This window comes from Phasianus colchicus, chromosome 4 (genome assembly GCF_987193195.1).
Source record: "Phasianus colchicus chromosome 4, bPhaCol1.hap1.1, whole genome shotgun sequence".
Lineage (NCBI taxonomy): Eukaryota > Metazoa > Chordata > Aves > Galliformes > Phasianidae > Phasianus > Phasianus colchicus.
The window spans coordinates 46059378-46085305 of NC_143439.1; the positions used below are offsets into that span (position 1 = coordinate 46059378).

Here is a 25928-nt window from a genome sequence, read left to right on the forward strand (position 1 = left end):
GAGGTTAGAAAGAAATAGAAATGAAATTATTAGGAGTAATGGAGCTTTTGGTAATTAGTCTGTCAAAGGGAGCTGCACAATCCCTTGCATCTGAATGCAAAATGCTAAATATATTTACAGCTGTAGTAGCAAACCAAGCATCTAGAAATTCACTGTAGAATCATCATAGAATCTTTTGAGTTGGAAAGGACCCTTAAAGGTCATCCAGTTCAACTGTCCTGCAACGAACAGGGACACCTGCAGCTGGTACAGGTTGCTCAGAGCCCAGTCCAGCCTGACCTTAGATGTTTTCAGGGATGGGACATTCACCACCTCTATAGGCAGCCTGTTTCAGTGCTTCACCACCCTGATTGAAAAAAACTTCCTTACATCCATTCTAAATTTCCCCTCTTTCAGTTTGAAACCGTTTCCCCTTGTCCTATCACAACAGACCCTGCTGAGGAGTCTGTCCCCTTCTTTCTTACAGTCCCCCTTAAGATATTGAAAGACCGCTATCAGGTCTTCCTGGTGCCCTCTCTTCTCCAGCTGAACAGCCCCACATTCACTCATAGCACATTTCAAAAACTAAGCATCCAAGATGCTCACACATGTTTGGTATGGTTTTCTACATCACACTCATACATATTGCACTAAGGGAGAGTCTCAGAGCAGTGTTTTCTTCACTCTGGATAACATTCTGTAACTATACAGAAAGTAAGAGCAAGAAATGGTATCTCTTAACAGCTGAAAATATGCACCTTTTAGTGCCTTAATATTCTTTTAATCTGTTTCTACAACCCTTTCTACAAGCAAACCTTGTACCAGTATAGTTTCACTATACTGGTAGAAGAGGAAGCTCCTCTGTGCAAGGTCATGTTGACCAGGATAAACTGAAGCACTCAACAAGAATAAAAGGAATCAAAACACAACAAGCTACAGTGTAGTAAAAAGGAAGGAAAAATTGTTAATCCTATCAATCTTCATCTGTATATGCCTAGGCTTGGAAGTGCACAGGAAAGTACAAACTTTAAAAAGATGCATTCTTCCCTCTGCATGTGCAATGAAGAGAGCAGGGCAACACAACTTAGACCCTCTGGAAATTATAAATATCCAGCAAAGCCAACTGTGATTTCTCTGCTGTGATTGCTCTCACCTTTGCCATTCCCCTTCATTTCCCTGTATACTTCCTATCTTTGCTCTTTTTCCTTAGCCCCTCTCAACTCTGCATCAAATTTCATTCATTCTCTCTTCACAAGGACCAATCCATATCCACCTACAATTACATTCGTTACCAATACCCAATCTGTATTCATACTACTTTCCCATTATCTAAATGCTACATGCTTTATACTAAAATCCAAAGAGCTACATGATCTTTTCTACCAGATATACTCACTTGGATGGTGCTTAATTATTTCTAGGTCCTTAGTCACTACTGTGATAAAATTATCAGCATAATAAGAAGTGATCAGTGTAATTGTAAAAGCACAATTGATGATCGCTTTAACTGTAAAAACACTTCTAATTGAGTATAGCTGTAATCTCACCTGGAAATTGAATAATATTAATTACAATGTTTTTTTTTTATTCTGACTTAAATTGGTGCAAAAAGACTGTGAACAGTGCCAAAGAAATATTTCAATGTTATCTTATGCCACAGTGCTTAGTCCTGGAGCACAGTAAATAATTCAGAAGGGGCTCAGAAATGAAGCTCAGTAGCAGATAATCCTGCTGGACCATCAGCTATACCCTTTTCTATCATCAGCATGACACATAGTACTGATGTGGTTAAAAATCACTTGTCATCGCCTTTATTTACCTAGTTCAAATGAACACATTTATAGCGAGTCTAAAGTAAAGACAGACTTTCTGGCTTTATAGAAAATCAGGCTGCTCACCTGCTCTGCATTGTGCTATGTGGTCTCACTGAGCAAATAGCACTAACAGTCTTCTCAAAAACACTCATCAAGAACTTACCCATACACAGTTCCTAGTAGCTAATGTATTTATTAACTAATCCTAAAGCACAGAAGTTCTGTATGAAATCATATTTTATCCAAGTAAGATTTATTTTCTGTCAAATATTAGATAATAGGTTCTACGTACAGACAAAGAACTGATTACAGAGCAGTACCTAAGCATGGCTGTGATCAGCAGAGTGGAAGATAAAATCATGGATACCTGTCAGAACTAATATATTATAAGAATAGGAAATGCTGAATGGACAGGATAAATACAAAACTGTATGTATTTAACACTGACACACTTCATTTTCATGGAGCGCTAAAATAGCCACAACTCCTGTCAAAGAGCTGAGCAAGAAAATGGGTAGACCAATGGGTTCAACACAATGTCAACACCAACAGAGCCCCACAGAGGCATGAATGCAGCTTGATATGGCAGGAATGTTACAGGCTTAGAGCCACCTCTTCATAATCCAGCAAGGTAGTTTGCTTAAAAAGTTCTGCTGGTGTGGAACATACTGCTCTCCATTCAACATGATTTTATAGTGCAGGCATAAGTAACTCATATATAAATATGTGCCAGAAAAAGATTTGTTGGCTTACTTACAGCTTTCATACCTCACCTGTGTTTTTAAAGTTCCTGCACGAGCTTGGAAGAAGGTAAATTAGTCACCATTAGCAGAAAAAAAAAGATTTTTCTGCATTTCTAATATAAATATTCTTTGTGTTAAAAAAATAAGAAGACAAAATGCCATTTATCAAAGGTTACAGTTGTTTTAGTCCTTCAGAAATAGATCTGTTGAATTGCATCCATTTTATCACAGTTGTGCCTTCTGATTACGGTTAGTAAGAGTTAACACAGTAGCAGCATTTGTTCAGCCAGTTCAGACCAACAATGATTCCAGTAAATTAAATTGTAAAAAATGGGGCTTGTTTTCTTGCGCAATCGAGACATCTCCATGTGCCACTTATGAGCAGATGTACTGAGGTCAGTATCAAATTTGATATTGGCAAAACCAGGGTGACAATTTTGCCTGTAAGTCAGACAAGAAATACAACATATTTGCCTTTAACCTTACAGCAACCAGATCTTGTAGACTGGGCATGACTGAGAATGCAGGGGAAACTGGATTTTATTTATTTATTCATTATTTGTTATAAAGTTTTCAAGAGATTCATACTTTTAATGAATATTTTAATGTATGTGCAATGGAGTTTCTGCATGCTGGACTTTACGAACAAACTTTCAAGATTGGATATAGGATGATAAATAATCTCCTTCATACACAGGGCCCAAATTCTAGGGGTGCTGAATATACCCTAACATATTTGTCTGGAAGAAACTGAGTTTGGTTCTAACTCCTCAGGCTTCTCAAGAAATTCTCAGGAAATGAGGTAAGCCTTTCTGGTCAGACATGACAACATTGCAGATGAGGTGTGGAGGTGATCATGACCCCCATCGACTTTGCAATTTACCACCACAGGCTTCTATGCACTGTGCTTCAGAAACTAGAGATGGAGGATGCAGTTGGAGCAGCCCCTGAGCAGAGAGCAGCTGGACCCAGTCACATAGGGAATATTGCCTATGCTCCGAGGTAAGGCTCAGACACAGCAGAATAATATTTCAGAAGTTTCAGATGGATAGTTTTTATTTTCAAAAGGCAGTAAGGAATGTAAGGATTTGCCTCTGGCACTTGGTACAGACCTGGGAAATATAAAGTACAAGGATCCTAAACTAAGAGGAAGACAAAGATGATTCTTCTACAGGCATTACGTCAGTAAATAGATATATAATACATTACCATGCAGTAATTACTCCTGGGCAGCTACATCTAAAAATAGCCAGTACCACCAGGGATTTCTACCGATCAACTCAAAATCCGCCCAGTTAAAAATCCATCCAAGTCAAAATCCAATCCAAAACTCATCTACTTACTCAACATGGACTGGAAAAGTTGTATTTTAGATACAAAATTTGACTTGTATCCTCTTCCTATTTACATTGATTAAGACGCCATTTAGTATATATTCTCACATCAGTGAATGACGAGAGTTAATATGAGAGCTGACTGGATGTGCACCGGGATCTTATTAATTATACCAAGTGTTATTTATCTTAGCTAGTCAAGCTTATAAAAAAGAGATATGCATCTCAAATATTTGAGATTTGGTAACCTTTACCTAGTACTGATACTCTCACTAATCCCTCTGACTTGTATATACATATAACCAGTGAAAACCTGCAGCACAGGAAATTAGTGAGAGCCAACATGCAGAACCAAACTTACGACTGAGGCACAAATTAAATTATTTTCAAAACAAAGATCCAAAGTGCTGTTCAAAATTTATTCTGCCATTTATTCTGAAATATCAGTCACAAATGACAGAAGCTGCCGAGCTTGCTCTGTACATAGTATTGCCTACTAACAACTCTACTCCAAACTAAGTAGCACTGGGACCATGCTTGCTCCCAGTTCTGCAGCATGCACTCAAGCAGCATACACTCAAGTGTTTTTCAAAATGTGTCTATGTCTCTATTCATATGACTTCAAGAACAGGGAATAATGTCATCTATTTTCAGCATTTCAAGAACAAAACCTGAATGTTCTACTGAGATGATATTTCTCATAAAAGATGTCCTGATCCTTTCCTTGTCTTATAAAAAAGTTTTATTTTTCAATAGAAAAGTATATTTAAAAACACAATTGTTTGCTAAAAGCAATATAAAACTCTTCATTTTTAACTTCATAAAAGTTTGACAAAACATAAGTATCGTTTGCCACTTACATTCCTATATACAGGCTTTGCATTAGATATTTTCATACGTAATAAACTCAGGAATGAATGGCACATGACTACAAGGGATTCAAATTCCATGTCACACTGTACAGTCACAGGAACACAAGGAGCAGCTTAAAATCCTCAGTCACTACATTGTTTCGTCCTGTTTACAGCTATTGTCCTCTCTTCTCTGCAATAATGCACCAGTTTCCATGGTCATAGCAGGAAGAAAGTATCAGAAGCTCAGGCACATTCTCTTCTATCAGAGAGCAAAGCTCCCCTTCCCGAAAAACATGATAATAGCGCATGAAGGCTTTTGTATCCAGTGTGTCATTGCTTTGGTCCCCAACAGACACTGCTGAATCCAAAGCAGAGTCAGTGGAGTCAGTTGTTGAAGTTCTTTTGAAAAACTTGCTGGCATTAGACTTAACAGCATCATCTTTATTACAACTGCAGCTGTGGTCCTCGTCTTCCAGTGGGCCATTTATAAATGCAGCTTCTTCATCCTTGCTCCGAGCTGCACTTTGGTGTCCTCCATTTAAACTCACATCCTTCAGTGCATGTATGGCTTGTGACCATGGCAGTTTTTTGATAGGTGAGCTTTCTACAAACACATCATCATCATCTAAACACTGTTCTTTTAGCAGTGCCCTGTGATGACCTAAATCCAAACTGCAGTGTCGTGACTGCTGAATAGGCATGGTACTGTTTGTCCATTCTCCTTCATTCTTCAGAGGCCTCAACTTTTCAGTTTGCTTTCTGAGGGCTGATTCATCAAGGGATCTGGAGAAAAACCATGAGCGGAAAGATCTTCCGAGAGCACTGTAAAATCTATTTTCTTCTTCAGAAATTTTCATGCAGCAGGCTCTGGATAAGCAATGGTCTGTACTGTGGGGTTGTTTTGAATCAGTTTCTGGTTGTAGATTGGTTTGGTAGCTGTAATCAGAGCTCAGTACCTCTGCAGGGTACATATCTTGGCTTTTTACTGCATGCACAAACTCTCCCTTATCTCCAGATTGATTCGATTCTGAAAAATGCCGTGAGCACAAAGCCTTGTTCCAGGGAACAAATACATCTTGTTTCTCAAAGTGACGATTCTTTTGTTCCATAGCCCAAACATAAACCATCATCTGGCCTCCAGGCATCAGTACTCTCGCCATTTCCTTTATTGCTCTGATTCTTCTTTGTTTAGTTGAGAAATGATGGATCACTATGAAAAAGGAAAGACATTATGTATTGAATATGAGTAAGGGCAGAGCATTTTTTTTTTCAACTTGTTCTATGTGTTAAATCATTTTTGTTGCCATATCACAATCATCACCCATGCAAGTCAGCAATGCTGCAGAATTTATTGATACTGCAGAACAAGTTTACCTCTTTTGTGTTCACATTCAGTGGATAAAAACAGGCAAATCCCAAAGGAGGACATTCAACCGAACACAAAATAGAGTTTTGAGATAAGTCAGGCACATAAGACAGAGTTTCTGTTTCTCTGCATCACCCATACAAGAAAACAGTATGACTAGCTTTCACTAAAATGCCTGGCCTTTGGTTGAGTTAGGTAATATTAAGTTCGACTTTAGGGTTTGGAACACACTTGAGATTTATCTTAACAGGAAACACAGGAAACAGGAAACAGGAAACTTCTTTTTATCATGTAACAAATACAGCAAAAAGTAATATTGGTGAAAAGAAAAAGTTTTTCATGTCAGTGTGCTTTTCATGTCAGTGAGCTAGTCAGAAAAATTAAACAGAATTTTTTTCCAGTGCATTAATTCTGTAGAAAAGTATTTCCTTTATTGAATGTTTATTTTGGAGGAAGAAAGATGAAAAGTGTCTCAGTCTCTGTTTTCATTCCTGAGAAAGGTACTGAAAAAAAAAAAAATCAAAGTCAAAATAAAACTATTGATCACTATGGTTGAATTTTCTTTCAAGGATAATTTTCAAATTTCACTATAATATGAAATGAACCATGTTTCAAGATTTCCACATTGTTTATAGATTCCAGCTCACCTGAAGGAACCATTTTAACAGCCAGAGAATAGCTAAGTCAGCTGTTTGCTCTCTAAATGCTCAACAGCATTAACTTGGGCTGAGATCAGTCATGTTGGTGAGGTTGTTTTTTATATCATCAGATTGCGATAAGTAATTCAAATCAATGACATATGGACTGATTCCACAGTTCAGTTCAGATGGACCTGTAAGCAGCTACTTCACACAACCATTCAATCTACCCATCAAAATATATATGTTCTCACCTTAAGTCATCTTCATACCTTCAGAAAAATTAGATTATGTGTGCTGCTTGACAGTAGCCAATTCTTGTAGAAAGATTCTTTCAATGTTGCAGTTATGAAAAGGATGTCCAGATAGCCCTGATTTAATTCTAAACAATGATTACTTACCAAGGGGAAAAATGAACTTTTTTTACCATAGGCCAAAGAAAACTTTCTTGGCAGTTGATATTAACTAGGCCCTCAGAAGCATCTGACAGAAAACTCTGAGAAGAGTTTTCCATGTGGTCAATGTTTTTTTCCAGCTCCTCCTAACTGGAAAAAAAATGAACACTATTAAATAAGATGGAGAGAAAGAAACTGATATTTTCTCTCATAATGGAGGTAAATTATATGTCACCACTGAACCTCCTGTAAAATGGTATCAAACTGACAGCATAAGAATGTGAGCTTAGTTCACCAGAATAAAGGGCTAATCAGAAAGCTCTATCTAGGCAATTCATTCAACAGATTAAATATTCTTTGTGGTTCGAATTACATAATCATTCTGGTACTTCTACAGAAATAGAAATCCTATAAAGAGATGAATTCCAGCAAAACGAAGTAGAGTATTTGATTCTGCACACAAATACTTGCCATTAACTGAAATGGGATAAAAACCACTTTATTTATAATTAGATGGACACAGACACATCATATCTCTGTTCAGGAGGGATTAAAATCCATTACTGCTGAAAGTACAAAAATACCACATGAACTTTTAATATTGTCAGGTCTTTAACTGGTATAAATATTAAATAGGTAGGTTCTCCTACAAAGTCAGCTGATCTGGTAGCATCGAAATCATGCCACAAAACCTGATATTTGGATAGACCTGACAACTATAGTGAATAGTTAATACAAAAGCAAATAAATATACATATCAGTCACATATTGGTCAACATTTCTTCCCTTTAAAATGTCGCGCTTACATATACTATATATTTAAAAATACTTTTCAGTAATAGACCAAGTACTGTTGATTACTACCAATAATAATTTTCCCATTTTATATTTTTGCTTATGCTGCGAAACAGCCTGAAGGAAGTTCAAGCTAGCACTGAACTAAAAAACCTAGACTGTAACTGGGTACTCTGACTATTGCTCTTCATCCACCCTTTTCCAGGTTTTCTTTCTCAAATTATGAGCAATATTTTCAAAAATAGAAGTCAGAGGAGATAAGATGTTAAGATTCTTCACTCAGACAACAGGCGTTTGAATAATTCTGAATTTTGATTTTGTGTCTATTCAAAGAGAAATTTGTATTCCTAATACATAATAGTCAATATAAGTTTCAAGTTCTTGCTTTCTTACAAGTTTTTTTCCATTTCAATGTATTTGCCAGTCAAAACAGATCTTAAGGAAGAAACAAGTGTATCTTGACCATGTAAACTACAAATGGCCATGTCTATATGTTTCCTTCCAGTACCTGAAGGGGACCTGAAGGAAATCTGGGGCTTTGAGCAACCTGGTCTAGAGTGAGGTGTCCTTGCCTATAGCAGAGGCTTTGGAACTAGATGATCATAAAGGTTCTTCCAATCCAAGCCATTCTATGATTCATTCTATGATTCTATATTAATTTTTACTTGTTTAAAGTGCATGTTGGAAGGAAATCTTTTCTTCACAGAGTGATCAAGACCACATATTTAAAAAAAAAAATGATCTACATATTTCCCTGGTCAACAGCACATCTTTGCAATGCACCAATTTTTTTTTAACTTTTACTACATTAATTTCAGTGATACATGCTGTGATTCTTAAGGAACTTTTTGAAAAGACATTTAACTGAAGCAAAGACACTCGGAAAGAAAATGATCAAAAGCAACGTGTATTTGCAGTGAAACAGAATGAGTGTATGCTGTCTTACCTCCAATGGAAATGACTGCATTGAAGCACTGGTCCCTAAAAGGAAGGTTAAGGTTGTCACAAACCAGGACTTCTTCACCTCTCTTCCTTGCGATTTCTACCAATGGTCCACAGTAATCACAGCCGAGATTGTACACCTGACTGTTGACACTGAGATATTTTCCAGTTCCACAACCTAAAGAAAAGAATAGTCTTTAGTAGATCAGAAGCTGTATGTTATGGACGCTATCTGTTCCTCCCAAAACAGTGAAAATAATGGGGAGTGATGCTGGGAGTGAGTTTTCTTCTCTGGTTCTAAGGTTTCCTGAAAATGTGTGTTTGCTTCTACTAGCCTAACTCCTGCAAGACTCATTTGGACTGTTTGAAATTATTTGTTCACACCATTAGGAATTTAACAGTACAACTCTCACAAATAAAAATACTCATTACATAGCCCTGTGCTATACTACGCTACATGCAGTTTACTGGGGAGGAAAGCTACATGCAGGTGAGAGGAGGAATGAGCAGTCCTCTGCAGCCACCACTGCGTATCTCAGAGCAATGTCTTTTTAGTGACCTACAATAAATCTCTGCCGAATACTTCCGTAGTCTCTGCTAAATCCCACCCAGTACCTCTCCAGCACATCTCACTCAGAGGGAGCCAGGAAGAAAGAGGAACTCGATGGCCAGAAAGGTCTCTGACTGAATGGCAGAAGAAAGAATTTATCTGCAAGAAATCCAAAACCATATCTGTAACTGGCACAAGGCAAGGAGGAGTATTGCAACTTGAGATACAGTCTTGACAATACTTGATTCTTAACAATTCTTGACACACTGAGGGCATGTTCTCTTTCTGTCTTTGTTTTGTTGCATTGTAATATGTAAATGTAATGAACAGTCCTAGAATATTTTCCACATACAAGCATGTCTACTAAAAGACTGTGCTATACTAAGTTGAAATTTTTCAGAGTGTTCTCCACTACCATATGCATAACAGACATTTTTCAAAATTATATTAGAAAACATTCACTGCAGTTACAGGTCAGGAGTGAAAAATAATTTCTGGAAGTTGACAGCCAAGCAACAGGGTAGCAGCTTGGCAAAGAGACCTATCTCTGTACTGGTAATTCAATTTAAAGGCCTGGAGTTATCTTTAGAAACGTCACTGCTTCTTGCAGCACTGCTGCTGTCATTGATGTTAATGTGCACCATTATCTGGAGAGACAGCACAGAAACTGCTGGAGAAGAGCACAATGCTTCCATCCTGAAAAAAAGAGCAAAATCAAGCGTTTTTGTAGAAGGAACACATTAAGTCAAATTTGTATTCATTTCGAAGATTCAGTTGCTACATACATGTTTTTTGGTGGAGTGCTTTTTAATCACAGTGTTTTCTGAAGTACATGGTCTGCTCTGGAATGAAGCCATAGAGTGGTAACACTGCCAGTACTCTAAAAATCTACATTTGCAGGAGATTCACTTTTAAATGAGTCATCAAGAGGGTGGATTCCTTCATGAAGCTGTTAACAACAGCCACGCTATTGCCATTTTTTCTGATGAATGAACAATAATAAGGCAGTTATACAAAATAATATTTCATTCTGCTACTGTTATCATTCTTCGTGGCAAACAAAAATATTTTAATAAAAGGTGGTATTAAACAGAAAAAAAAATTAGCAGTTGAATAGCTTATTTTGAAAATGTTGGTGCTACTGTGTAGCCCTCCTCTCAAAATGCATGCTAAAAATGAACACTGCTGTCAGAGTCCTGTAGGTCTTATTAAATCCCCTAAGAGGGAATCTTGTGTGCCTTGATGGGAATACTTCTATTGGCAATGTAAGCATTTGCCTTCTGACCAGATGCTTCACCTGCATTTAAATTATTTCAGCTGAGACCGTAATAGGGCGATCTTAAGGTTTCAGCTACAGTCGTGACCCTTGCTGATAAAGGCTCAAAGAACTTCAGCAAAGGTTTCAATGACTTTTATTAACATGACAAAAAATTTTGGCTGAGAAATACCATGTTAAGCCAACTGTCAAATGAGTGGATGCCATAGGATATTTCCTGAGATTATTAGTGAAAATGGTGCAGATGTATAAAAGATACATATCCAAAATAATACAAGCCTAGCTTTTTATTTATTTATTTATTTATTTTTTTGAGGACTGCTTGACATCAGCAGAACTGATCTTGTGATTATGGTAGACAAAATCTTCAAAGATATTTTTCTCTGACAGGATCAGGCAGATATAGAATTTATTTTGTACAGTTATTGCACCATGCAGTGTAAATGCATTTTACCAGAAATGAGGAAAATCCAATGATGCAAAGGAGCAACTAGTTTGCAATTATGTGGTGTATAGGACTGAATTTGTAACACAAACACTAAGCAAACCTGAGGACTGGTAAACCTTACAATATCTGTAGGTGCAACAGAAAATGAAGATATAAACTAAACATGGAGGAAAGACAAGGCCACAGTAGAAAATTGAGATTTCAGTATCCATATTTAGGAGCATAGGGGGATTCTCATAACTTTCTGTGGTTGTTGTTTTTAAAAATGGACACATCAAAATATAAATATGAAGCCATGATAGGAGGAGTTTTGGAACAAATGAAAAGTAACAAATTGCAGACCAGCAGTGTTTAAACAAAGAGTCTGAAAAAAAACTGAAACACGAAATAATTGAGTTATATTGATACAATTAAAAAAAAGAAAAAAAGGTACAGGGAAGTGATTGACCACTAAGTCTGAGAGGAAACTGGTAGATTAAAGCTTAGGTCCATCAAAACAAGGTAAAAATTGTACTTACTTGCTGCAGGATACACCATCAAAAAAATAAAATAAATGGTATATGGCATCTAATACGGTTTTTAAAAAAATTTAAAGCAATCTCTAAATAAATTTAAAAGTTTTTTCTCTAGCAAATATATGTGATTAATGTATAAACTACTAAAGTTTATGAACAATATTTCATGCTGTCCCAGGGAATGGCTTACCTATGTCAGCAACGAGACTGCCAGGCTTTTGCTCCAACAGAAAGTTTCTCACACGAGGCCATGCTTTGCTCTGCAGATCATTAAAGTAGGCAGCTGTATTTTCATACACACTATGCACATGCTGCTTTTCTAGCTGGGTAGCCTCATGTTCCATCCTGAAAACATAATGAAGATTATATACAATGAAACATGAACTGTTGTAGACTATATTTTATAGACACATATAATTCCTGAACTTGTAAGCTTATTTTTATAAAATCATTACTAATATCTAATAGCCATCATATTTATAATATGTTTTTTTATCAAAGGATCTGAGTTTTTTTTCATAAACTTTAAGAAAAATTTTGAATTTATCATCTTCCTTCAGAAGCATTATATAACTGCATATACTGTTCAACAATATGCATATTCCTCAGTAATTTGACCAGTGCATAAAGGCTTATCTGCTGCCAAAACAGAGCATGTATTCAGCAGGAGCAGAGAACCAGGAAGTTAAGAATAGACTCTCCAGCGAGTAGATAGGCAAACTCTTATCATGGTGTTTTTCAAATATAGCCTGGACCCTGAAAGAGGGTCCACAGACTTTGGCTTCAGTGATGAGATGGCTGAGATTTACACAGGAAAAAAAAAAATCAGGATTTCTCTACCCTTGCTTAACCATCTTCATTTCATTCAAAACGCCTATCCTACAAACACTATCTTCTTAATTTATAAAACGGGAATTAATTCCAGTGACCACAAAGAAAGTATTTATGTGCTTTACATTAAGTGTACGTGAACACTGATAAGGATTGTATTTATCCATCTTGCTGGTTTTATGTGCTCTGCTATGTCAGACCAAATTGTCCCAGTGGTCTATTCAGACCGTACCTATATATTATACCTATTTAATAGCTCTCTTCAAAACATTCATGCTCAGTGTCTTTACAACACCTATTTTCATTTTTCTGGCCTGATCCACAGTTTTCTTTTATGATGCATTAGCATCATAAAATTTACTAGCTAAATATATATATGTATGTGTCTGTTTTTATGTATGTATATATAAATACATGTGAGAAAAAATCAGTAGCAGTTTAGCAAATTCCCAGTAGCCAAAACTTCAATGTTACCCTGAGGAGCATAAAAATATAACAGACTGAACAAGAAAAGCAGATACTATTGGAAATACAGACTTCAAATGATATCACGTGACAGAAGTAACTCAGAATTTTTCTCAGAGTTCTATTTCAAGCTATGTTGTCAAGTAGGATGGGTTAGTTGCAGCAATTTCAAACAATTACTGCTTAGAGTCTAAAGCCCATCCTTTTTTTTTTTTTTCTTATTTGACTCTTAAATAAAACAGATCATGTTTCATGTTTGCAGTTATCTTTCTTCTCTATCTTGAAATGTACTCTATTTTGTTATTCAGTTGCCCAGAAATCCTCTATTTATATGTAGAAATTCCAAAGACTAACAATTATTTATCTTCTTTTGTCATTTTGTATGCTTCTTGCTCTAGTTTATATTTCATGTTTGGTTACTATGTGGTTCAGTGTTTACAAGTGTTTTTATCTTTCTATCTTTCTACTTGAAGCTGTTTGCTCAATCTTTGCAGTTCTTTAAAAAAAAAAGAAAGCAACAGAGGATGTTTTCAACAATTCATAGTAATTTCCAAATGCTACAGATATTTCAGTTTATGACAACTACAGAAATAGCTGCCTGAACCGAAGCTTAATTTGGATATGTTAAACACAAAAGCCAAATTGGACATGACATAGAAGATGTTAAGAAGTTCCCTATTGATATTCTATTACAATATTCTACTATTCTATTGCAATATTCTACTACATTTTTTATGAAATGTCTTTATTTAATCTCAATATAGGCTGAAATTCAGCTTTGTTTTCTACATAATCACAAGCCCATTACATTTTTGCCTTAACTTTCTCATTCACTGAGACTGCTACTGACTCTTCTATACTGGGCGTGTGGGAGAGTACCACAGCACTGTATTAGAGGTTATTATTTTTGGATACATTTCATAAACACTATCAAGATAATGACTTGGCTATAATCTTAGAATAACAGTATTCTACCAAAATGCAAATAATTTCATGTACCATTTTATTCCATTCCTGTTGATTACATATATTTTGCAGACAATTAAGTCACATGATGAAATCAGACTTGCCAGTTTGGCTTTCCAGTCAAAGCCCTTAACTCTGTCAGGCTTCATTTTGCAGCACGGCAGGGAAACGCCCTAGCAACAAACCTCTTCATTTCACTGTTTACAGAAGGCAAGAAACCTGCAGAGACAGACTTGGCCTACAGCTGTATCAGTACAAGCCTGATGTCACTGAAGACGTAAAGCTTAGAACTACCTAATTATGCAAGCCAGAGACAGTACCTCAATTTTTCCTTGTAATCAAAACCAATCATTGAAACCCTTTTGCCTTAAAAATATCAGACAAAGTCTCTGCTGCAGATAAACCGTAGAAAATGTTCAGATCATCCAAATCCTATCTTGTGACTTCCAGGATGATGGGAACGTCTATTTTGCAAAGGAGGTAATGAAAATGTAAAATTTCCAGAAATCCCACTGCTTCAGCATCTGCTCTGCTCAGGTTACCTGGAAGCTATCCAATTAGCCGGAGAAAAGAAGAGCAGAAGAAGGTGATTAATGTGTACGCTTTCCTCAATTCTTTATTTTCTTGTGTGGTAGCTCATACAGCTGCCAAAGAGCTCTTGCAGAGACTAGGTGCAAGAGCATGAAGGGTACTATGAACTGGCAGCCAGTTGCTTAGTGACTGCAGGAAGTCCCCAAAATAGGGAGGCAGCTCTAGAAACATGGGACTCCAACAAACTGTTTGGATAACAGATGAAGAGTAGGATTTTCTCCTCTGCCAGTGCCTCCTGGTTCATCTATGTTCGCTCACAAGACTACAACAGGCCCTTGTTGTATATGATCTATGAAATGAAAATAATAGATGGAAGCTGCAGTGTAGTTCTTGTTGATCTTGTGGGGAAGTGGATCACCAGTCCATCACATGGAACTGTGGCATATGAACAAAAATGACAGAAATTAAGCAGGTTCTTTGACTGTCCTATAGAGTGGTTTCTTTTTCTTTATTAGAACAAGTAAAAGCAAAATAAATAAATAAATAAAACTAAAAATGACAACTTCACAGGGTTTAGAAATAATTGTACTAACACACCATATATTTTTATAGCTACACATATCTCTAAAAGTTTTCTGAGTCCAAGGGAATCTACTTTCTTCCTTTCCCATTAACATTTTGAAACTGTTTAAACAATTGACTTTTCAAGGGTATGCCTTCAAGGAAAGTCATGTTGCTTGGACTTATTCTATCACTGCTGAAGCATTTAACTACGTGACCTTGAAATGAAAACATAGAAAATTAATAATCCCAACTCACAACATTTTAAAAGGCAAATTTTCTTTTCTTTTTTATTTTCTTTTCCTAGTCTTTTTTTCTTTTTCTTTTTTCTTTTTTTTTCTGGGGGGGGTGGGAGTGGAGGGTTGGAAGTGATTTGGCTAATTATATTAAATATCTTTGCCTCAAGTGGTCAAAACAGTCGTTGCCCCTCAAATACAAGGGGTGCCCTAACATTGAAATGCAGGTAGTAGTGTTCAGTCCAAAAACTCTGCCATTCACTTCAAGTTCCATTTAAGCCAAAGATTTTCACATCATCCTCTGTCTACCTTACCACATGTTATTTCACCACCACTATTTAAAATTGATGCATAACACTTGAAGTCCTCAATTGGCTCACGCTCAGTTCTCCCTGTGACTGCCTCTATGGCCAGGCCAGTCACAATATCCAGATGCTACAAACTTCTTGTCAGTGGCCTCTCGGAAGCATCATGTGATTTTCATGCTAGGCATCAAATCCTGCATCCCTTCTATTTCTCTTCAAATCAATTGCTCTTGAATAATTTGATTCCTTTACTTCTCTCTCTTGCAGCCGCCTGTTTTTTCTATCCCTTTGATGAACAGCAGGAACTTATTCAATTCAGCCTGAGTGTCAGATATGAAATATTTTGGTCCCTTAATGAGGGCTCCTCTTAGCTAAGCTCTTCACACACTGATGGGAATTCTCAATCCCATTTTGGATTATGAGACCTCCTACTTCAAAGATCTGTGAAATTCAGCACAGTTGTCTCTTCATGTTGCTACAGCAACTCAAATCTTGGTTACGCATGCAACTGCAGCTATGGATGTAATAATTTAAATAATAACTTTAAATATAGAACAGTATAACCACAAGGGCAGATCTATTTCCCACACTACTCTGCTCTCCAGCAACAACAAGAGCAGCTATAGCCAATACTAACTGGATAAAGAGTGAGAAAGTCCTACTGCTTTCTGTCCCCCCACATACAGGACGGGGAGAACTGTCTACAGTGGTGAGCAGTACTTCCAGTTAACCGCCAGCTTGCTTACAACTTACCAGCCTTTTCATCCAAATATATGTAGCAATGGAAAAGCTACATGCACAGCCAATGGTAAGAAACAACTGCAAAACATCATAACGCTCCTTCTCAAAACCTGACCAGTTTTCTTTGTCAGAGCTTTGCCCATGCTTAAGACTGATTTTGTAAATCACAGTAATAATGCCCATTCTGATTTACAGTGTTTTATTTCATTAATAAAGGCAACAAATAGGAGTGTGATTTTAGATATGAATCATTACATAAAACAGGCTTACAAGTAAATAAAGGATAATGAAACAGAATAAAAGGAATCCTGCTGTGAATTGTTAAACGAGATGCAATCCAAGTTAAGCAAAAGGTTACAGTAGAAGACAGTTTTCTTAAGGCTAACAACTCTGGTAATTAAGTTCACCCACGCATGAACAGCAACAATCCCATGAAAATGCACAGTGTGAAATCAGAGCAACAGGAAGGCCATGCAGTGTGTTTAAAACCTTACTGAACTGAACTCCTGATTCAGTAGCATTGTTCCAGTAAAATTTGGCAAACTGAAGTGAAAAACAAAGATTTGAGACAAGCTTAGAATCACTGTTACTCAAAATGCTCTTTGTGAAGCTAGAATTTTAAAATAACTTATTTGAAATAAAATCACTATAATCATACTTTTTTTCTTATGGATAAATAGAATATTGCTCTTATGAAAGACTAAAAGCAGAGAGACTGTTCTTTCAAGGTCCTGAACTAAAGAAAAAGTTTATGACTCAAATTCCCGTTATTCCAAGTGGCAACCATTTACCATCACATTTATTTTCTGTTAGTTTTATTCTCCAGTCAACACCTAGTACTATTCACACATCCATTCTTTGTTCAGTCAATCATTTAATATTTCCCTTGCACTTTTGCATCTAGGGTCATAATGTACATAGCTGAAAGGTTGCATTGTAAGCACTTATTTCATTAGATACAAACTCCATTCTATAGATAAGTAACATTCAGCAAAGCAACAATGCACAAACACAAATCCTTTGCTATTTATAACACTGAAAGAAGGTGCATAATCATGTAGAAGTCCTACTAAATGCCAGTTCATCTCTCCTACTACACAAAAATACACATCCCATCTCCAGGCAAAGAAGGTACCTTCCTACAAGGTTCTCAAAAAGTCAAAAATCCCTGATGCTAGACTTGCACTAGTGTAATCTTCAGACCTTCCAGGGCACATCAGTACACAACATGCTCCCCTTCTGGAGAGAACAGTCACTCTTGCCTATGACAATCCAGCTTTTCAACAGCCACAGACCAAAGTAATGAGAATAGTATGAAGAAAAGGGTTAAACTGGAGGGAAAACAGCTGATAGAATTGTAGCTTGGAAAGTGAATCTTGGAATCGTTTTCAGTTCACTGTAATTGTGCAGAAGAGTGTATGATGTACCAAGCCTGTACTATTTTATTGTGAGGTTGAGTGCCAAACGCTTTGCAAACTTTCTTTGCTTATGGATGTATCTGTCCATGATTAGCTATGAAACAAAAGTACATCAGCTATCTCTCCTGTAGTAACAAATACTATGGACCGAAGAACATTTTTACAAATAACTAATATAATAATCTGCATAGTGCACACTTGTTAAGTCTGTTGATAGCTGTTTACATTAATGAACTGCAACACACATAGGTTGCAAAAGCTAGGTGCCAATGGGCTTTTCTAGGCAAATCTTCTATTGCTCCTTAGCCTTTTCATACTGATTCATCAATAAGAATGGACTAGGAAAGCAGTAAAAAAAGCTGCTTTCCACAGCAAAGAGCAGACAAAAAATAGTGGCCTTAAACTACAGCAAGGAAGATACAAATGAGACATTTAGAAAGCAATGAGAAGGATAGAAAAGCACTGAAAATAATTCTGGAGTGAGTAGGTCATGGAGCTCCATCAATAAATTCTGAAAAATATAAGTTACCCAGGCATCTGCCAGGAAACACATTGATATGGTTGATGCAGCTTTGCAGGAGACACATATATGCCCCAACATTAAGCTTTGTGAGTCCGTTTGTCTATGAATGTAAGAATAAAACTTGAATTTTTTCAATTTATAAGCAAGATTTCAGTTAACTGATATAGAACAAACAAAAAAAAACCAGCAATAATTAAAAGCTGAAAGTGTGTTTCATATGTATTTACTACTCTTTGACATGGAGGTTGATTTTGAAGCTAAATTACTAAAGATAATGAACTAATTTCCCCTTGGAAACAGCTACAGTTACAGTTGGTTTGTTTGTTTCTTAAGAGCTCTGCGTCAATATCTCAAGGTCCTTGTACTACATTACTCACAAGCTTTTAAGTGTAGTTAAATTTTCTCCTTGGTCAGTGTAACACCTCATGTATTTTTAAAGTTATCTTGTCTTCTATCCCTTATTTACCAGCAATTAACCAAGCGATAAATATTTAATACTTTTCACCCTTTGTGATGAATCAATCTCGGTGGTCTTTTATGAGTACTGTTGTCATCTTCTGTCTCCTATCCATATGTCCCTATTCTTCATGCCAAGCTACATTTAGAACATTTGATTCCCCAGTGTCATCCTATAGTTCTAGAATTATAGCCTTTTAAATTCCTCATGCTTCCACAGTATCTGGGTTGGTATTTAGAATACTATTTCCTGATAGATTAGTTTTAATTTATTCAGTATAATTCTCCTTTTTCTCCCATTCATAACGCTCATCACTGGTGGTATTTAAATTGTTCTTGGTGCCACATATATAAAGCCTCTCAAATTAAAACAATTTTACAAACCAATTTAAGTAAGACATTCAGTTACTTGGAGATACATCTTTCGCTGAATCTTAATATCTTAGTGACAGAAAGATAAGCAGCACACTGCCAAACTGGATCCCCAACTAAAGCCATTAATGGTTACCTTTGATCCTAAAATTAAATATAAAATATTGCATAATCAATTACAGTAATTACAGAATTGCTATGTGGATTATTTCAATATTTTTTTATAAACCACTCCTGATAATTGCTAGTTTATTACAGCTGAAAATATGATTTCATATTTTTAAATGTTCATATTCACTACATAAATGGATTCAGTGTTCACTATGCTGTCTAATTAAAGTTTCAAAAGAACAGGTCTTGTGGCAGAAAGGGTTTTAGTTATTAAGTTATTCCTAGTTCGTGACCATCAGAATGAGAGCAAAGACAGCACCACACTTCTTTTTTTACCATAATGCTCAAAAATCGAACTGATGATTGCTTTGTGCACCCTCCCACAAGGTGCCTGGGCACTGTTGCAGACACGGGCTCTTCCACTAATAGCCAATGCGGGCTGGGCAGTGTGAAGCTTAGCGTCCCACCACCAAATTCCCTAGAAAAGAGCCTTCTTTTCATAACTCCCCAGAGTTTCTTCTGGAGTATTTTTCCATTTTAAAGGCTTTATGTTATAATGGTACTGTTTTACCCAGCTTGGTGTTTCTAAGCCTTCTATTTGAATGCAAGGAAAGGCCTTTACACTAAGAATTTTTTCCTATTCAGTAAGGAAAGGAAATGCTGTGGTGATCCCCGAGGGAGCTGCAATTCCCTATACACACTGTAAAGTTTTCCATTAGGAAAACAGTGGAATACCATTGTCCTTATAGATGCAAATTATTTTTTTTTTAATAATTTTTTTTTTTTTAGGAAACTATTCTATGATGAAGAACAAGAGTTAATATCTACAAAAAAAAAAAACAGTGTAACTCCATTAGAAATATTTTCTTATAAGAACTTCAGTTTTCAAATAAATTATTTTTCTGAAATGACTACATGTGTATATTAATATACAAATATTCAAAAATAAATACTTTTCAGTAACAAAGCACAGACCAAAATGTACAATGCCTAGCCCAAATAAATTACGTCTGAAGTTTTCCAGGGGAAAAAAAAAACATGCAGGACTGTCCATGAATTTCAGTCAGTTACATAAGGCCCAGCTATGATATGAATATTTACTCAGTTTTTCAATAATCAGACCTCTTCTCTCCTGGTAATTCACTTAATACTTTTGTCTCCTCTTATGAGGAGATACGTAAGTTTTATGAAGAGCTACTGTCTCCACTCCTAACTATTTTTAAACAAAAGAAGTTCATTTTTCATTTTAAAAATGATTAAAATGAACTTGGTAAGCACATAAAAGTCAGAAGTATTTTTTCAATGTCTTAAATCTCTACAAATTAGAGAGCCATGCAGACCTCCAGCCATGGTTTTCTGCCACATGGGATTATTCTGTAACTATTATTAGCTATAAACACGCCAACACAGATCCTGGTACTACAAAGACACAGATAACTGCTTAACTTTGTGCACCACAGTCATCTCGCTGACCTCAGGTATGTTATTAACAATGGCTGAAGGTAAGAATGTGCAAATAACTTTCTGCAGAACTGAGCCTCATGCTGTTTGTGCCACCCCATATTATTCTTCTGGGTCATCCATCCAGAATGGATGGCAGAATAGCCGCAAACCAGAATGTTTGTATGGGAGGTGTTTGTCATCTGCCTCTTGGCTCAGGGCTGATTTCAATCTTTGGACAGACTTTATAGCTTCAGGTATGGATTTATGTTTTTTTTTATCTCAGAAAATGCTGAAGAGTGACTTTTCTTCACACCAAATTCAGTTTAGCATTATATGTACGTTTGACAATGTTTTACCCCTTTGAACATCTCCAAAGGCAATATTAAAATGCAGAGAGCCACAGCTACCTGCATATTTTTCCCAAAACACACATCTCTGTAAGCTACACAATAGCAGCACCACAGAAACATCTCAGTGTACAGTCCATTACAAGAACACAATGTGAGAGAGAACACAGTAAATAAAAATGCACTCCTTCAGACAGGCAAGGACTTTATAAATAGCATATAGACAGACATAAATATAGCAATATACACCAGATTGAAAATAAACTACCAAAATGAAACCTGATCCCCCCACTGGCTCTATTACAGGGCATTAAAAAGTCCTGAGAGGACCCTCTTGGTTGGTCATGCAGAGATTGATGCATATTTTCCTTATCTCTTTCTCAAGTTTCATGCTCCAAATCACAAACTCCAGAAGCACACATCACCCAAGCAGTTCCATCAGCAGGGATTGTCATCCTGTGTATCACAACCACACAGCTGTATTGCTGTAAGAATTCTACTCCTTATGTCTTTGCCGGAGAGCAGGAGTGGATGACCCCGACTCTCTGAACACCCGCTGCTCCCACCAGCACTCAGTGGGAATGAAATCCCTTTACAAACATTCAGTAAACACAGAACACTTAGTAACAGCGAGGTCTCTGCATGCATTTACAAAAGCAATGTTTAGGTATTTTGAATATTCTGGGAGAGTAAAATATGTTAAACTATTAAGACTCAGAATTTCTCGAGATCATCGCTTAGGACCGTTTGCCAATTCACAGTGCATGCTTCATTTTTAATTAGCCATGCAATCGCAGAGAAACTTGTTATTTCTGTTGTAAATTCCCTGCACGTCTCCTAAAAACTACCCTTCCCAAGTGCTGCTGCCAAGCCCAGCGCCAACAACGCTGCTAGATGCTAGATGCACCGCGGCCCCGCTCCCTTACACGGGGAGCATGGAGGGTGGGGGGAGAAGTTAAATCTCGAAATCTCGAAATCCTTTCGTCCCGGGGAGGGTCAGCAGCTCGGCAGCGGAGGGTCACCTCCGTTCTCTGACATCGAGCTGCCAGCAATCAGGACGCTATTTTGCTATTTTTCATTTCTAATTTTTCGGCTTTTGTATTATTATTTTTTTTTTCCTCCATCCTCCCTTCCCTTCCCCCAAAAGCCAGCTCTCAGGGCGAAGGGCTGCGGGGGGGATGGCAGCGGGAATTTCTGTGCTCCGAGCATCCCACCCGGCAGCCCGCCCCGCTCCTTACCTGCACCAGCGGGGCGGCGGCGGCTGCATCCCGGCGCGGAGGCGGCGCTTGGCCGTGCCGTGCCGTGCCGTGCCGGGCCGTGCCAAGGGGGGGCCCTCGGCGGAGGGGAGAGAGGAGGGTTTGGCCCTCTGCTGAGGGCACCCCCCCCCCCCCCCCCCCCCCTTGGCACGGCCCCGGTCCCCCTTCCCCGCCCCCCGGAATGCCAAATGTTAACTCTTTTCCTTACCCCCGTCGCATCCTGCAACTGAAAAAGGGAAGGATGAATGCTGCTGGAGCTGCTGATGGGAAGAGGGGGAAGCTTCCATGGAGGAGGGGGGATTAACCCTCGTGTAAAGGTTAAGCTCGCACTGACCTTTGTGGGTGCCTGCCAGGTTTTGCAGCACGAGCGTCCTCCCAGTGCTTGTGATGGGAGCTGGAAAATGGCAGGTTGTTTCTATACTTTCACACGTTTAGCCATTTCACGCTCAGAATAGTGAGCAGGGACCCCAAGAGTTTTAGGGCTGCATAAACATAGCACATCATTTGTCTTGTTCCAGGAGCTTATGGTTTACATATGAGGATACAGATAAATACAGAGAGAAGCATGAAAAAGCAACACAAGCTCATGTTACAGGCACAGAACTCAGCACAGCATTGCACTGATGGCTCTGGAGGTGCTGAACTATTAAACGTTCTGTGTGGCCTCAAATCAATTTTAAAGGTACCTGGAGACAGGATTAAAAGGGAATAGTGGGAACAAGACTGTGTATCAATAGGGTTTTCAAAACTGCTGAAGTGACTCAAGAACATGCATTGCTTTTAGTCTGACAAGCCCACCTAAAGCAAAAAACAACAGTAATACTGGAAGAGAAGAACAGGCTGAGAAAAACTACACTGGAGACATATGAAGCTAATATCCTGTTAAGTATATCAAAGCCCTGGAGAAATGCTGAAGCCCTTGATCTTTATTATGAAGACATCCAACAGTCAGAGCTATTGGCTAACTCACAATTAACCTTCTTAACTTCTTCAAAGAGCTTTGACTGATTTATAAGACACAACTGAGCTTTACAAAGATTGTGTTGACATGTATCCTGTTATTCCATTCTTCCACATGCATCTGCTAATTTTGTTCTGTAAGTCAATGTCAGGTAATTGTCTGGTACAAACTAGGGTCTGATACTTCCCAGTGCTCTCAGAAACTTTTTTTTTTTTCTTCTTTCCCAAGGTGCCATTAAATCTACTGCATTTCTGTCCTCAGGTACCAAAGCTGATTCCAGGAAAAGGCTGCATAGTTCAGCACCCCCAGTAACTTCATACGTAAGTTTCCTAAAAAATCACTAAAGTGTGAATACCATCTGGTCCAATTTATGTATTGACACCATTATTGGTTTGTTTTAAAATCTCTTCAGCTTGAAAAAACTGCCTCTTAGAAAAAGATTCTGATGTAGACTCTCCTAAAACTCTGTAGTGAATTCATTCAGCCTTTCCCTTAGAATCTAATCTTTTTTGGGCACTCTACAGCCAAGATAGACAGTCCTATAAACTCTGGCAACTTCCTCCTTCGGATGCATTTGAAGTAGATGATAATCATGTAGCCTAATGGACTTTAGGGCAAAAAAAAAAAAAAAGAAAAGAAAAAAAAAGAAAAAAAGAAGAAAAAAACATCCACACAGGTATTATGGACTCAGCATGATTTACAAATTTATGCAGAATAAAAATAGAATACTTTTTCCTTTGAAGTGCTAGGCATCTGTAATTGTATAATAAATTGCACTCCTTAACAACTCCTCCTCTCTAAACAATTAAAAGACCTCATCGAAAACAATTTTTCTGTATTAAAAAAAGATTTAGGTCACTAAATTAAGTGACCAAAGGTTGGGAAAGCCAGAAGGCTACCCATGAAACCTTAATTCAGCCCTCTTGTGCGTGCGCTTTGCAACTCTGTACTTAATTATGAGCTTGTCTGCAGAATACCAGGCTCCACTTGGAGAATTTGAAATTATGTAGTGGCAAGCATGTGAGACTGGCTAATTAGGTCTCCTTCTGCGTTTCATCCATTTATTCCTTTGCTTTCTAGGGTCTCTTTTCTGCTTATCCCTTGTCATCTCTCATGTGGAAACTCCTCTTTGCCAGATCTGCCTGAAACTCAGATAACCTTAGATAAGCAATTTAATAGTGAATCAGACAACAATTTTTACCTTAGGGTCACAGAGAATTCTAATTATTTCTTCCAAGGTTGTCATTTTCCCCCAAAGATGAAAAAAAAAAAAAAAAAAAAAAGGAAAAAAGAAGAAGACAAAAGGAAGGAAAACAAAGACAGGATAAAACAGTAAAAAGTAGGGAAATAAAAGTTTCCACATTGTAGCAGAAAGGAAATAAGAAATTGAGGTCAGTCTTCACAAGTCATAGAGCTTCTTTCTTACAAAGGACCAGCTCTCAAATTGCCAGCTTTACAGAGAAGACAGTTGGAGATGAAAGCAAAAGGAAGGCATTCATTTCCCTTATGTCTTGAAGGGAATATAAATAATTCTGCATTGACTCTATAGACACTCTGGAAAATTGAGGAACTTTTGTTCTAATTTGTGACGAAAACTGTAGTTGCTGTCTGGTTCTCTTGTATTTATGCCTTGCCAATCAAAATCACTTTCTTTTCTGAGCCAGGTATTAGAAAGACTTTTCACTTTTTGGAAGATTCTCTTTAATGGAGCAGTCATGAGTTACTAACTTACACCTTTGCTTGGTGAATTTGGTCTTCACGTGATTGTAATTACACATGATTCACGTGATTGTAGTTACATTCAAATGATAATGGTTTTTAAAAGTTTTCCAGTAGAGCTAACAAAAAAAGGAACCAATGGCATTTGTGACGTTAACAGATGTACAAAGTTAACATTATTACTGTGAAGTTAAAGTTGTATTTTCACTTCATAGGAAATTTTTAGCCTGAAAGCAACTAAAGCAGTAACTATTCAATATTCTTTTTCCTGGGATATGAAAATTCAAAGAAAATATGAGCTAGGAAAGTATACAATTTCCTAAATGAAATGCAGTCTCTGAAGCCTTAAGTTCCCTTAAGTATAATCATGCTTTGGCTTGATAGTCAATCTCAATAACATAAAACTCGCATTCTCAAAATTGGTACTTACTCTCCTGAGAGCTTCAGTATTGAGAGCTTCCTTTGTTTTCTTTGCAATCATTGGCACTAGAAACTTGATTTCTTGAATGAAAGATAACATTCTCTGCTTCTTATTTGTTTCCTGGTGTTTTAGTAATAATAAATATCCGTAAAATTATGCTAATATTCCATGTTGGGTCACAATACAGAGTATAAGAAATCAAAGCTAATTTAGTATAAACACAACAAGTGACAGTGCTATGGTCCAGTAAAATTAAACACTCATGACTCCAGTGACATAACTGCACAGATATTTTTTCACATATGCTTAGTACACAAGCAAGCTCATCTTGTGGGAGATATTCAGTGTGTGGCCTTCATAACCTACCTCACAGATTTGCTGTGGGGATTAACTAGTTAAGATTTGTAAAGTGCTTTGAAAATTATAAAGCTTCAAGTTGTGTAAATGCTAAGCAATATTATTTAATACTTAAATATTATAATCAAGCCTTACAGGCCTTCACCTTACTAGCACAAGTTTTTGTGAGGTCAGTATGGATGTTGCAAGAGGTAAGGCAAGCAGAACCGATCACAAGAGAGAGAAATTTCTTTCTTAATTCACTGTCGGAAATGGATGT

The 25928-nt window shown here is 37.2% G+C and overlaps 1 protein-coding gene across 9 annotated transcripts in view; it reads right to left on the reverse strand.

Moving 5' to 3' along the window:
• Positions 1-4570: 4570 nt before the first annotated feature.
• Positions 4571-25928, reverse strand: part of TRMT9B (tRNA methyltransferase 9B (putative)) — a 106434-nt gene continuing 85076 nt past the window's right edge. For 6 of the 9 annotated variants that reach the window (XM_090139413.1, XM_090139414.1, XM_090139415.1 and 3 more), the window contains 3 exons: positions 11840-11994; positions 8865-9038; positions 4571-5934 (listed from right to left, as the gene is read on the reverse strand). In XM_090139413.1, the coding sequence (XP_089995539.1) occupies positions 4898-5934; positions 8865-9038; positions 11840-11993 (1365 nt within the window). In that variant the 5' untranslated portion in view covers position 11994 and the 3' untranslated portion in view covers positions 4571-4897. Of the gene's footprint in view, positions 5935-8864; positions 9039-9475; positions 10107-10195; positions 10970-11839; positions 11995-22193; positions 22321-25928 lie in introns of those variants that run through there. The other 3 variants (XM_090139411.1, XM_090139417.1, XM_090139409.1) reach the window with 3 other exon arrangements.